This window comes from Ambystoma mexicanum, chromosome 13 (assembly GCF_040938575.1).
Source record: "Ambystoma mexicanum isolate Mex_15411 chromosome 13, UKY_AmexF1_1, whole genome shotgun sequence".
Lineage (NCBI taxonomy): Eukaryota > Metazoa > Chordata > Amphibia > Caudata > Ambystomatidae > Ambystoma > Ambystoma mexicanum.
Genome location: NC_090938.1, coordinates 201,992,513 through 202,007,853, shown reverse-complemented (window position 1 = coordinate 202,007,853; position 15,341 = coordinate 201,992,513). Strand labels below are relative to the sequence as shown.

The 15,341-nt window shown below is 45.3% G+C and overlaps 1 protein-coding gene across 1 annotated transcript in view; it reads right to left on the bottom strand.

The window, feature by feature from the left end:
* Positions 1 to 13,751, bottom strand: part of CACNA1S (calcium voltage-gated channel subunit alpha1 S) — a 596,588-nt gene extending 582,837 nt beyond the window's left edge. Inside the window, exon 1 of the mRNA XM_069633644.1 lies at positions 13,482 to 13,751. Within this exon, the coding sequence (XP_069489745.1) occupies positions 13,482 to 13,645 (164 nt within the window). The 5' untranslated portion in view covers positions 13,646 to 13,751. The remainder of the gene's footprint in view (positions 1 to 13,481) is intronic.
* Between the last annotated feature and the right edge of the window lie 1,590 nt (positions 13,752 to 15,341).

The following is a 15,341-nucleotide window of genomic DNA, read 5'->3' as shown; positions in this document are numbered from 1 at the left end:
CAATCTGTATTAGTATCTCATAGAGGATTTCAAAATCTACATATGTGATTTCTTGGACAGAAATAGACTCGGGGAAAATATTGTGCTTGCATGTGCTGCACTGAAACCTACATAAGGGAGAGATGTATTAAGTATCTGGAGGATGATAGAAGAGAAGAAAAGTAGAAACAGTGTAAACGATGGTTTCAGATTTTAGGATTAGCAGAGGGTCTGATGGAACAGACCTCGTGCAGACTGCACTGAAATTAAATTTTGACTAGAAAAGGCTGAACATCATTTGGGGAGGGCAAAAGGACTCTTTTGGTAATATAAGTATACGACTAGCCCACCGGGTAAATAAAAAGGAAACCCCTCATTTAAGTGGATGGATTTTTAAGATAGATGTGGTCTGATCAGAAGAAAGAATAGGAGAGATAATAGGGTTCTATGTGATTATAATGAATACATAAACAGAGAGTTATCACGTAATATCATCCCCACCAATAATATTGCCATATATATATATATATATATATATAGTCTTCAGGAAACGGCATAGGCGATATTGGTGGGGTTAATATTAGGTTTAAATGGGAGCCGGGGTGTCCCTCGCTACCTTTAAAAAATAGGGGGGTTGCAAGGGTGTGCCCAGCAGGATCCATAGGTTAATATTTCCGCGAAATAATGGCACCATTCTTGTATGGCGATATTTTTGCAGGGATATTAACACATTGAAACAACAGAGGTATTTTATAACAAATCTTTTACAACAAACAAATACTGATTTCCCCCCTGTTTCCCTATGTTTGTAACCCCACCCTAACCCCCTCCTCACCCTTTTAACCCCTTATCCTACCCCCCATATGTATGGTTAATAAAAATGTATTTTTTAGCTGTAAAAGTTTTTGTTATTAAATACCTCTCTGTTTTGTATTCGATATAACCACTGGATACCAGATAATAGCGCATCAAGTGAGTTTATGTGGGAGTAATTAGATAAGGTAGGGTCAGGGACCCTGACAGAGGAAGATTCTATGCAGATAGGTGCTCCGGGTGACAATGGAGGAAAGAGGTACTGAAATTGATGAAATAGGGGAAGAACCCTCTGCCAATTTCCATCTATGACTACAGAATGAGTTAATATCCATTTTATGTAAAGTGTATGACAGTATCCTAGTTGATGAAGAAGCAGCATGAACGCCAATTAGCATGTGGTTGTGGTTGTTGTGACTCTGTGGAATTCTGGCTGGGTTACTAATGGATTGACACAGGAAGAGATGTCCCTGTAAATTCGAATAAGCCAGCATTTCAACTAGCTCCATTCAAGAAGGATCTGGTATTCCCGTTAGGGCACAGCTTCTTAGAAAGTCAGATGAAATATGCAAAGGAAGATGATTTAAGGAGAATTGTTAGGAAGAAAAGATGCATTTCAAACACATTCTACGTCTATGTTTATTCATATTGGGTCCTGAAGTAGGCCTTTGAATCAGGTCAAGCCGAAACATCATAGAACAGTTGACCATCGCTAACCAACTTAAGTTTTTTCATTGATAAGAATCATAATTTCTAGCTGGAAGTACCACTTCCTGGTTCTTCATAGATGGAATAAAAACTTTAGACTTTCTTTGATTTTACCCAGCACTATATGTCGTTATTGACTGCCATTGGACTGTTGTACATTTGGAGTCATTGCTGTATAAATTGCTCATTATTGTAGTTTTTATTGTGTCACTATTTTATTATTTATTGCTCTTTCATGTTTACACATTAAATAATTGATTTGATGTGCAATATTCAAAAAGTGGTACATATATTTTGCTTTAAGATGTTTTTGTAAAGCACCTCTATTTATTTCAGCTTGATTTAAATCATTTGAATGAATATGAAATATGTCCAATATGAACATGTTTTGTGTTTTTATGTACTCCCAAGGTTTTGATTGATATAGGAAGTCTTGGAGGTTTGTGGCCCTGTATGAACTGGAGCTGCCTTCCTCTAAGAAAGAGCCAGGAGACTTGAATAGGCCCCGACCAAAGATAGCCATGGCACACACGGTATCCAGGTAAATTGTCGAATGCACATTTTCTAATGCCCTTTTCTCGAAAACAAATTTGCAACAAAAAAAAATTCCAAATGTGTTTTTTATTATGTTTTTTGTCGGTTTAGTTAGTAAAAAAAATTGTAAATAAAAAAACGGGTGGTTGGGACCCAAATAAAAAAATTAAATTAAAAAAAAACATTTGCATTTTTTTCCAGCATATTTGTGTCGAGAAAAAGGCATTCGAAAATGTGACATTCGAAAAAGTCACCATAAACCGGCACACATGCTACATTAGTGGATAGTGCGGGCAGGATCGGACTGGGCCATCGGTCATTCAGCCACAGGGCCCGGGCCGGTTTCTTAAGCCACCACCGTGGGCCGGTTTTGGTTTTCATACTATTTGTAACTTATGTTGCTTTAAGTAACGTAAGTTAAGTTGCAGAGTAGGCCCGGCCCTGGCCAACCGTTCAGGCTGGCAGATAGTGCCCTGCAGCCTGAGCCAAGCCAAGCCGGCGACACAATGGGACTATGCCGGGCACTGCTGTAGCCTGTACTGTTGGAGTGTTACTTTTACAATTCACACTGGGAGCGGGCCGGGCCAATTGTAAGTAACATTAGCATTTGCAAGTTGCAATTGCTTCACTTTATTCACCTTGCAAGTTCAACAAATGATGGGGGGTGTGACGGGTGTGAGGAGCTGAGCCTGAGGGAGGCTGAAATTATGCGCGCTGCTGTCGGCACTGTGTCAGTATCTTTTTGGGGGGGTTGTTGTCTGTGGTCTGGGCTGGACCAGGGGCCTGCATGAGTGCTCCTCCCACCCCTCACCCCTGTGAATGATAAATTTGACGGTGGAAGGTGAAATGTGTGATTATTTAGAAGGGCCTAGGCCTGGCATGCACAGGCAATTGAGAATCGGCAGCTGACACAGCAGCGGGGAATCTCTGGGACACTGGTAGCAGCCCGGTAAGGACTGTGTGTGTGCTTACGGTCTTCAAAGGGGCTGCGGCAGAGCCTTATTTATCTTATTGTTTTATTTCTGTTGTAGATTGTTACTGTATTGGAGTGTGTGTTGGGCCACATGCTGTTTCATCCTGTGAAACACCCCAGCTTATAAATGTACGGCGGCACTAGGATGTGGGGGTGGACTCCCAAAGCCTAGCGTTTAAGTTACCCAAGTAGTCAAGGCAGGTCTCAAGGAGTGCCGGACTCACCCCATGAAAGGAGAACGCAAGAAACCAAACTCCCAAGAAGTGAGGCCGAGGCAGACACACCGGGCCAACTAAAGCCAGGGCAAAGTGGAATATGCACCCACTCAGCACATACCAAGAACTGCTCTTTCACAACCAGAGGCACTGTCGTCGGGGGACGAGGGGTGCTTCAAGCTTCCCATTGGCTTCAAATGTTGGTTTCGTGGTTTTTGTTAAAATGTGTGAGCACCTCTTCACCAGAAGCGTACCCAAAGATTAAACACGCGACTGCTGTAATCCCCTAAAGAGTCGCACAGCGACTGGCCAATCTCTAGAATCTAGAGGCATGCCTTGGAAATGTGGAATATATGTGAACATATGAACCGTGTAGCCCTCAACTACACTGCAGCCAAGCATGGGATCCGGTCAATGGGCAAAATCTACAAAGCACTCATAGAGGGGGGAGTCAATACAATACGAGCATCCCAAATACTCTGCCATAGCTTCCTTCAAGATGGCCTTGGAATAAACTTGCTGAGTGACAGTTTACAACCGAGGGGACTGGGGGGCTGGAGGTTGCGAGCATGCCCAGTGACACAACTAAACACGCCCCTGTTTGGGTACAGAATATCGCTGCAGGTTGGTTCAGCCTTTTGAAAACTGCATTGAAGGTTAACAAAGCGAAGGTAATCCCTCTCGTTAAGGGTCATCACATGGTTGCAACAAGATTAAAACAAGCATTGGCAATGCCAACATTTTTGGCTTCTGTGTAGGCATGGGAAATGCATTTGCCAGGCACTGCCGTACTGGTATTCACTGGCCATCAACGATAGCAGATGTAAAATAGTGCAAGTACCTGTGTATCTAATAGAAGTGCATGGCAAATGTCTAATACGTAGACACAAGCCAAAACTGTTGGCTTTGCCAGTGCTTGTTTTAACAGGACTTCAGTGAGGGATACGCAATATACTTATAAATCGAGTGGCTAAAGCCAGACCTGGGAAAGAAATGTTTATTACATTATTAGCACGTTTACAGTGCCAATTAAATCATGAACTTTCAGAAGACTACTTTTGAGCAAATGTTTTGATGGTAAAGTTTGAAAATGCTAGTTGAAAGAGATCCCAGCAGCATGTGTTTTGGGCGTGGAGTGGCAGGAAGTAGGTGGAAATGGCCATAAGGATTAGCATGGCCTTAGACAGTCAGTAGGTGGGTACATTACCAAACAACACCTAAAAGCTTTGTGTCCATCCTCATATGTCATTTCTCCCTAGCTGTAGTCCAATACAATAGCCAAAACTAAAAAATGGCAGGGAAGGAGCAGGTAAAGGGGTGGGGAGGCACCTAACACTAGTATTCTGAGTACACCAGACTCTTGGGGGCTAAGGAGGAACTAGGCGGGTATTGAGTGGGTCGGGCTGACACCCATTTGACATGTCATGTGCTGGGCTGCAAGGTTTGCCATACGTTTCCCTCCTGCATGCCCTGACTAACATGTTACCACTTACCAGAGCAACATGCAGCCCCTACTGTGCATGTTTAGTATCTACATGCAGCCTCGCTAAATCTCCTGCATGTGTTCATGCGCGTGAACAGCCACATGCGGCAGTGTTTCACATGTGCACTAATTGTAACACTCTTTTGCAGCATTTGAACAGCAACTACGACACATCCTGGCACAACGAAATCGCAGGAGACAACAAAGGACACTCTGGGTGACAATTAACCTAAGTGCTGCACTACCTCATGTGGGTTTATTATGCTGCTGTGCCTTTGTATACTGCTAGAGTGAGTGTGTGCGTGTGAGTGTGAGTGTGTGTGTGTGAAGTCAAAAGCAGGGACGTATGTTTGTATGAGTGCTGTGTAACAGCTCGCTGTAAGCGTGCGCAGTGGTCAAAACCTTACCCTAACATCCCCAACCTATCCATAACCTCTCCCTAAACCTCATTCCGGTTTCCCTGCTTCCCCCCTTCCTATCCAACCATTGTCAGTCTAAACCTCCTTCCCTGCTGGGGTTGCGGAGCCCTGTATAAGAATCGACTTGCAGGGCCCAAAACCGCAGTGGGGGTGGTTGGTTCATGCCACTCCTGCGCCTCAGAGCTGTGGACCCTGTCACAGAACTGTAAGGAAAGTTAGGTGATTTTATGAGCTGCGTTGTAATGTAATATTTGGACATAAATACAACTGGCAAGGTACTTTCCAGTGTCATCATTTGGCTGTGCTGCTTATTAAACGCAACTGTATTTTCATTACTGATGGCAACGAGTAGACATGCCTTGAGTCTGGTTCTGCAAAACAAGTATTTAGCTATGTGATGACGTTGTTTATTAAAAAATAACCAAAACGAATGCTATCACTTTCTCAAGTGTTTACACAGAACATAACATGCAACAGACACATGAACCCTGCATAAGTAGCATTTTCTGTAAAGTCGTGAATTGACGCGCTTCACGGGTGATGGTTTGAGGGCCACTTTTTTTTAGGCGAGGTGGGGAGGCACTTTTATTTGGGTGTCCGGACCTATTTATTGTCCCTGTCCATCTCCGATTAAGGCCTGCATTTGTTGCTTCCCCCAATCCCCTCAACTTGTTTCTCCAATGTCTTGTTGTCTTGGGTTATCTCACAAAAAACAGAAGATATGTTACTGCATAGTTTTGACTTATGATTTCTTAGGAGTTTGGCAATTTGTTGCTTTAAATAGTCAACTATCCACAGGGTAAATAAAGAGTTTGGAAAAAGAGGGAAAGGGTGAAGTGGAGTCTTCTGGCCGCACAAGCTTAACTTCCGCTGTGATGCCCATATGCGAAAATGAACACTCTCCTGCATAGACAGCTCCCATCGCACACTTTTAATGAGCTGCCAGCAGAGACCAGGTGCTGAAGCCAAGGCTCACCCATAGATACCCGCTGCACCCATGGCCTGAGTGAGCACGTTATGGAGAACAATCTCTAGGTGGGCAGTGTGAGCCCTTTCCCCAGCCCTGCCTTTGTTGACAACCACACATTGCATGCTGGGACTTATGCAATTGCACATTCTTTATAAACATGCCAGGCCACTTTAACCATGTAGAGCTGTAGAGTAAATGTAGGCCTTGCTCAATTACTCAATATTAATAGGGAATCTATGGCATGAAAGTGTACACGTTAAATAGGCCTCTGGATTCAGGAACTTTGGTTGAGTTGTTGATGGGCTTGCAGGAACATGACTGGGAATTTTTTTTAAAAAACTACACATCCCAGAATGCAAAGTGCTGTTAGTTTTAAACCCAGGCATGGCTGGGTAAACAGTAAAAATCTAATCTAACGGGAAGCCGCCCATCGAACCGACCCGATGGCGACTCTCCATTGGTACGGCACGACTCGGCTCAATCGCAGTAAATATCCCTAAAAGTCTGACTCAATGATGTCAAGTACCCAAGACAAGAACAACAGTTATTTTGGAAAGACCCTATTAGCCTGGTTAAGTTTAATAGGCCATAGTTACTTTTAAGCCACCCTTCTCTGCTTTTTTGAAAATATTCTCAAACACTGACATTGTTGCTGAAATGCTATTGAAATGCTGCGGAGCACCCCTACTTATCAAATCAGAGTGCCCTTTGTTATCAAACGTCTGCATATTCTGTGTTTCTCTTATGGGAGCGGGGTATTTAGTGTCTTTTAGTTAGTTGGTTGTATTTAATGTTGTATTAAAGTTCCTATTGTTCTAAAACCTTGATTGGACATTATTTTGTTTTTTGATCCATTGTAATAACACTGTTTGGATAGCAACTGGTATCTGCTCACACGCTTCCTGGAGATGTAGCATGCCCTTAGCCTGCACTACAACAGAGGTCGAAGGAGGTATACCTGTCAAAATGAATCAGTTTCATCTCTATGATTGGCATCACTGCTGGTTTAGTAGTAGTGTGGGGCTGAGTAGGTGCTTTAGCCACTACTTATCCCTATACTCCTGCATAGCAGTAGTCATTTGGTCACGCAGGGGGTTCTTTTTATGAAAAAAAAACCTTTCAGTTAAGCTAACAACTCACAGACAACTGCTTAGAAATAACACTGTCAGGCCTTAAAGAACACAGAATGTGGTTGTACCTGAATGGTAGAGCTAGCTCAAAGAGATCTTAGGTGGATGTTCTTTGGGCAGGAATGAGCAGGTAGTAGAATGGGGCGGCCATATGGATTAGCAAGACAATGGGTGTGTAAAAACGCAAACTCCTACAAACTGCATGGTCACTTACAATCCCATCTCCATCCCATCCGTACTCCAGTGCAATACTTTCTGTTTATAGGTAGTGCTAAAGCACCATCCGATAGCCAAAACTAAAAGTCAGGACTACATGAACGGCTCAAGACAGGCAAGAAGACCTCTGAGTGAGAAACCTTCCATTCTCCCGTCCATATAGTCTCCTCTTGTCACTCCTATTTATTTTCATTACCTTAGCGCAACCCTGACACCCTGTGTGACGTTGTCCGCCCAACGCTCCCCGGCGGCTTTTTTTTCCTCGCCCCCCGCCCGTGAATTTTCTATTCAAAATAGATGTTACGGTAAACCTCTTAAATTTCACTGACCCTGGACTTTTCGCCTCCAGAGAGCCTAAAATACCCCGAGGCCTCGCCAGCAGCTCCGAGCAATCATCGCTGGGCGACGGGCGTAGCAGGGCCCGCAGGACGGCTCTGTCCTGGGGCCGCTCCCCGAGTCTCCGCCGGTCTAAGCTCCTGCCGTGCATTTCCAGAACTCTATGATCCTCTCCGTTTCCCTCCGTTTCCCTTATAGTTGGCCTCCCCCTCTCCCCATATCTCTATGCCTCTCAATCTTGTACCCTTGTTTTTTCCCAAAGCACTTTCTTGGATACTTTTTTGTGCAATTTATTTCCTCGTTCGCCTCATTAAAGTGACCACCTGCTCTCTTTCCCTCGCTCTGGTCGAATAGATTTCTCTCTTTCCCGGTTCCTTGCAGCCTTTCAATTGCATTCGGGCTTTCGCGGGCTCATTACATTTCTCTTTTAACCCGCCACTTTCTTTAGTCCTCTTCTCTTCTCTTTGCTCCAGAGCCATTTCACCTCGTCGACTTCTCTTTGTCCCATTTCTATTCCCTTCATATTTGATTCTTGTCCTCCATTATTCCGCCTCATCCCATCTGTTGCCCACTTACTTTCATTTGCCCTTTGCTCCTTTCATTTAAATCCTCATCTGGCTGTATACCTTACCTGTTCCCTCTTGCCATCTAATGTCCCTGCTTTTACCCTACTTATTCCTCAGTCTCTCGTCTCTTACTCTTTCTTTATCCCTCTTAATTTTTCGTTTACCTGTCTTTCTTTCATCCTTCCTGCCTTCTGCCTCCATTTTATTTGTTTCAGCTCCAAGTTCCTCGATTATCGTCCATGCACCCTCCCTCCCTCCCTCCCTCCCTCCCTCCCTCCCTCCCTCCCTCCCTTCCTTCCTTCCTTCCTTCCTTCCTTCCTTCCTTCCTTCCTTCCTTCCTTCCTTCCTTCCTTCCTTCCTTCCTTCCTTCCTTCCTTCCTTCCTTCCTTCCTTCCTTCCTTCCTTCCTTCCTTCCTTCCTTCCTTCCTTCCTTCCTTCCTTCCTTCCCTCCCTTCCTTCCCTTCCTTCCCCCATTGCTTCGCCCCCATCCCCCTCCCTCCTTCCTTCCTCCCTCCCTTCCTCCCTCCCTCACTACCTTCCTTCCTTCCTTTCCTCAATTTCTCTTCCAATGTGTTTCCAGTTGTGCTTATTTAATTTGAATATTTCGAAAGCATGTGCTGAAGGGCTGTGGCCAGATGCATAGGCCCTTCCTCAGGGCCGGCCATAGCGGCAGCAGCGTCCTGGGAAAATTAGCCCCCACCTCCCAGCACGAGGGTGGCGGGGAGGGGGCAGGTGCGCACACATTTTTTTTCTAACTCCTCGCTCCAGCGACTGGCAGGGAGGTAATCACTGGAATAGGACGTTCATGCTAATGCACGAGCGCCCTCTTCCAATGCAAACCGCCTCGCTTTGGCATCGCAGCAGGAAGATATTCATCTGAATAGGGTGCTGATGCAAAGCACCCTATTGTTATTAAATATGCCCTGCCGCTGCAGGTGCATTTAATAACAAAAGGGTGCCTGCCGCGCCTTCTGCCACTATGCCAGCTCGGAGGAGCCCTTGACAGACTGCCCAGAGCTGGCATGGCAGCGGGCTAATGGCGCCCTGGGGAGAGTGGCGTCCCAGGCCCTCAGCCTCCCGCCCTGTCCTATGGCTACCCCTGCCCTTCCTCTTCAGACTAAGCTGCATTTTATCAGTAATCCAGAATTTTTCAAAACTAGGTAAAATACCAGTTGCTTCACTCAGTTATATTAACTTCATCAGCAGTCAGAAAGCAGCTGAGAGTGGCTTCCAGGGCAGGAAATACTCAGATGGACAAGACAGGGCTTTATGCTGCCTTCTGACTCAGTGCAGTGGTGCACAACTAACTGTGAGCCTGATTCTATTGTACCAAGGGCCTCACTGATGTCTGGTTATGGCGTTCAACCCCCGCTGTGGGGGTGGACATGGCCGTTAACGGCCCGCAAGCCTGAGCCTAGGTAGGCCCAAGCAAAGTGAGAAAGGGCTGGGGGTTGTTACCGGCCATGTCTGCCCCGTACAGTGGGGTGAAAGCCATGCACACCCCAGGGTTTATCCGAGGTGCAGATAGTTTTTGTTTTTTCCTCGGGTGAGTGGTGTCACTTGCGCTGCCAATCTCCCGGGGATGAAAGAAAGAAAAAGATGGTTTCTGCAATAGGGAAAAGGGAGTGCAGGGGGAAGGAAGGGGGAAAGTGCATGGGGCAGGGGAGGAGTGGAAAGTGCTAAACATGTGCTCAAAGCAACAACAGGTAGTGCAGCCAGCAGGTGGCAAGTGCAAGAATAAGGCGCAGACATCGGGTGTCTGATAAGTGCAGGAGGGGCCCTATAGGGTTGCCGATACAGAACCAAGTGCAAGGGTTGCCAGGAGGCACTGCGGGTATGCAGATGGGTGGGCAGGGATCTGGAACCAAAATCATAGGGTAGCCAGGAGCCCAGTGCCAAAGCAGACATGGATCAGCAGGGGAGAGGAAGAGCGAAGGCAGAAGCAAAGAGGTCTTGAGGTGCTTCCAGAACCGAAGATGGTTTTCCTCGAGTTTCAGAGAAGCAGGAAGGATGTTCCAGAGGGAGGCCCTAGCCAAAGAGAAAGATCTACCACCAACTTGTTGCTTGGAGAAGCGGCTGACCCTGAGGGAGTTGGAGGTGGAGGAGTGAAGAGCTTGAGTAGGAAGGTATTTCCGAAGGGAGAGTTGAAGGTACTGAGGACCCAAGCCCAAGAAGGCTTTGTGGACAATGCAAAGGGCCTTGTACTTAATCCTTTCAGCCACTGGGAGCCAATGAAGAGATTTCAGGACTGGAGAGATACGATCCCTGGGATTGAGGCCAAGGACAAGTCTTGCAGTCATGTTCTGGATGGTTTAAGAGGGTGGTGAGTAGTGTCAAGCAGATTTAGAAAGATGCTGTCTTGGGTACTATCTTGGAGTCGGGTGAATAATCATAGGAGGTTGCTGTGGTCCTTGCTGCAGGTCTTTCTGCCCTCCAGCAAGTTGCCCCCTCTTGACTTGCTTGGTGCCCAGGTCTTTCACGCCACCAGTTATCGTTTATAGGAGGATGAATTATAATGTTTCAAGATGTGCGCGGAGGGCGACTTAGAGACGTGTCTCCTCCCCAATCGCTATGACTAGTGCCGCTTCACAGTCAGGTTCATTAACATGCCACCACTTCGGCCTTGCCCAATGCTCCTGACTGCTGATCACACACGTGCGTACTTTAATGCCTGCCTGGGCATGGAGGACTAGTAGGGCTCTTAAGCAACTGTATTATCCCTGGTCCATCAAGTCAGCAAATATGACCGAGGAGAGCACATGCACATACAGCATCATAGCACGTTTCATGGAATTTTTTCCTTCAATGTATTTTTTTAATTAATGTAGCACTTGCATCAAATCTTTAAAAGCAAAGGTTTCTAAGCACATCTACATGTTTCAAGCATGCGAGGGGACCTCCAAGCAAACGTGGATTGATCAAAAGATTTTTATCAATTTATTTGGGTGTTTGTAGTGCCCACAACACAATCTGGATAACTTCTAGGCGCCTGGTCAGAGATGGCAAGCGACTCTAGTTCGAGGGTGCGGGGGGGGGGGAGTGGGAGGGGGGAATAGTTCATTTCATTCATTCAAGTTTTTTCTTTGCATGAAGGGACTCCAAATTTTACTTTCTCAAATCTAAATGCTAAACAGAATACAAACATTGAAACACTAACAAAGGTGGCTGATCTACTCACGCCTGGCACAGGGAGAATAAGCTCTGGAATGGAGAATGCTGCGTGCCGCTTGGTCAGAGTGTGCCATACATTCATTGAAACCGAAGCATTTGCAAAGTTTTGTGGAATTCTAATTACTGGACCTGGTATTTGAAGCCGTCACGTGTCATGTCAGGTTTCAGAACCCCATATTAATCCTTTGTATTGCTGTTCATTCTGGATATTGTACTGGGCCACTTATAAAAGTTCAGCCATAACGAATGAAAGTAACACAGCACTTGGAAAAACTTGACAAGCTTGAAAAGCTTCTCAAGCTTGAAATGGAACAGCCTGAAAATAGGGAACTTCACAGTGTTCATGAATCAAATATTCCCAATGAACACTATATGGACTCGACCATCTCCAAGGAATCTGATTGGTTGCAAGGAAGTGCCGGATATGGGCTTCCCCAGGGTGGAAAGGTTGTGTCTGAATTTACCGTTGTGCACAGTGCAACCGCCTTCAACAAGTAAACAGTGGCTAAGCTCAAAGTCAACAACCTGCTCATCAAGCTTTGGACAAGAGAAAGGCAACGTGTTTCCGATTGCAGGCGCACAAAAAACAAATTTGTTTTCGACCTTTGGGTAATTTTTGGTTTAAAGCGCTCTAGTTTCAACAAAAGGCCAAGGAAAATTGGCCACATCAATAAGGACTCGATTAAAATGGAATCAAAATCAAACAAGTTAGATATTGTGGTTAATCATCTGCACTTCTTTAAATAATTCTAATATCTCATATTTATGCACTGGCACTTGTTATTGTGTGTTATTAATAGTCATTGAATATCTTGTATGTTGATTTCTCACAATAAAAATCTTTCAAAATAAAAAAAAAAATAAAAAAAATAAAAAAAAATCGCACAAGTTGAAAGCCTCATCCCCAAAGCGATGTGGGAGGAGCCTGTGCGCATTAGAGGTTATGATGAACAACACAAATAAAACCAAATTACAAAACAAACACCACGAAATGTATTTGTTTTACCCTGCAATCATTAGTCAAAAAGCATATATTTTTACATAAACTTCCAGCAAAGAATAAAGGCGGTACTACCTTCAACTTAAAATATTCAGAAAGAAAAACTCTAAAAATGTTGTTGGCCAAAGAAGCCGTCATCAAAGTGTATTCACAAGACAACACTGATCATTGGTCAATGAAATGAGGCTGCTCTCATCATCTTGGGCAAATCCTCTACCCACCCCGACAGTCCGTTCCTAAATCTGCCAAATGTGGGTGCAGTTAGAAACATTATACCTTCTGGTGTTAAGCCATATGGCACAACACACCCATATTTTACCTCAAGTGCTTGTATGCAAGAATAGCACACGTGGGGGGTTTGTGAGGACGACGCACATACATTAACGATTTATAAACCAGACCCCCAAACGCAACCTTCTCCTGATGTATACATTATTGTGGACGCTGCAAGCCAAACCCAGTGCTGCTTATTTTATCCAATGATAAGCATTCAAGCCTGCGCCAGCCCCGCACCTGTAACTGCCAGGTTACAAAAAACATCTGCAGCAGATGCCAAACCAACTGAGCTATCACTCTAGCTAGTGGCTGGTACAATTATAACATAACAAAAAAAATGGTTAGAGTTTCGTCGGAGCTGGAACGACATGATGTCATGCAATGAACGGTTTGTAAAACATGTGCATGTATATTGAAAATGAAATTCACAATGGGCGTCGAGGGCTCGGGCTGGAGGCCCAATGCGAACACACAGCTTCATGACAGTGACCAGCATAACCTTACCTTGTTCTTTTGGAGCTCTCCAAACCAAACTATTCCATGCTGCAACATCCCCCAAAAATCACCTCTTTAGCAATTGCCTCCCGCCCTTTTTTTGCTTCTCAAGTGACGTCACGTACTTGGTCAAACGCAAAGCTGCTCTTATCCGGGGCTATTGGACATGGCTGGGCTATTTAGCAAGGAAAGGATACTTCCATTCCACGATGCTGATGCAGGCCTTGCGCAGCGGGTTCTTCAGGCCCAGGCAGAAGAGCGCCCTGGGCGGCCGGGGAGACGCCGGCGTTACGGCCTTTCTGGCCTTCTCCTTCTGCTTCCGCTGAAGCGAGCCGTCCTCGATGACGGGGCTCAGCTCCATCCTGGGCGCCGGGGTGCACTGCTTGTCTCCCGCTGGCTGTTACGGTACTTCACTTCCCCACTCCCTTGTTCCCTTCTTTTGGTTCCCCCCCCCTCGAAGGAGACCCCCTTCCCCGGCTTCTCCGGGGCTTAAACTGGTGCCCCCCCGGCTTCTCTCCCTGTGAGTCCGGTCCTCCACGGTGGCAAGTCAGAGGGTGGGGGGCAAATGAGGGGAGGAACGCGGGGCATACACCGAGCCGGAGAAAAGAGTTTAAAATTAGAAGCGGCCGCTCTCCCGCTGCCCTGTCAGAGTTCCTGAGACAGCAAAAGCGCTGGAGGAGAGCAGCTGTTGCAGGCGCAACTTATTCTGAGGCCAGGAACGCCGGGGCGAGGGAGGGGTGCGGGGTTACACTTACTAAACCTCTAAAGAATTAAGCAGCATCTCCAGGAGGCCATGGCCTGGTCGTGGGGCCTAGAACTAGCCATCTGTGCGGCGGCTGCGGGTGCCCTGTCATTGGGGAGCCCCTACTCCAGTCCTGGTTTTACCTTTCATAACCCATTATCACCTGGTCCAGAGTGAAAATGGTGCCATTGCAGTGAACAAAACTACCATTCCCACAAGGCATTCGATTGTGAAATGAAAAGACAGGACTGTAATCGTTTTTTAATCTTGGGGGAATAGTGCCCTATGGCAACTTTAGCATTTACATCATCTCATTTTATGCTGTCTAACATTCAGGGTTGTCACCTGACTCTATGTCAGGAAAGACACCATGCTCCATTTACCGGGTTTTACTTTTACTATAGTTGTATATCTGTACATGTTATTTAATTGGTACGACTCAAAACTACAACTCCCAGCAGGCAATTGATAGAGGAGTTTAAGCCCAGAGCTGGGACACTGTATATGCCCCCTACTGACATGAAGTCAGGTGCAACCCTACTCATATTATATTACATCATGTGTGTTATGGCATCTCACACGCTACTATTGCATTTTAATTGGCATCCATGTAAGGCAAGAATGATATGTGTTATTACGTAGCTTGAGTGGCATTTTGAGGCAGTCAGCCTATCCATTTCTTACTGTAGTATGCCATTTTTTTACCGGTCATCTATGATAAAGTAAGCATGATAACTGTTAATGCGTGGTTAGACTAGCATTTTGGTGCATCCACTCTAGTTATTTCATACTGCAGCTTGGCATTTTTATCTGGGCATCTATGATAAAGCAAGCATGATAATTGTTATTGCATGGCTAGAATTGCATTTTGGTGCAGCCAGTCTAGCTATTTATTACTGGGGCATTGCATTTTTTACTGAGCAACAACGGTAAAACAAATGTGATTAGTTTTATTACCTGTCTAGACTGGCTACATTGTGCAGCCAGTTTGGACATGTTTTCTTACACTGACATTGCATTTTTAACGGAAAAGACAACATCAGTATGTTCTTAGGTGGGGATACTGGTATAGTTTGGCAGAGCCAGTATTCACATGTTTTCTTAAAGTATCATTACTGGCATTATGGACAAAGCAAACATAATCATGTTCTTAAATGAGAATACTGGTGTATATTGGTGCAACCAGCCCAGCATTTTAAGGTATGGGCACAGCTAGCATGAAAAAACTTTCATTCTGGCATGTATTGTGGGCAAAGACATCAGGACAATGTGTTGGGGAATCACCCTATGCACTGTTGGCCATTTGAATCTATTG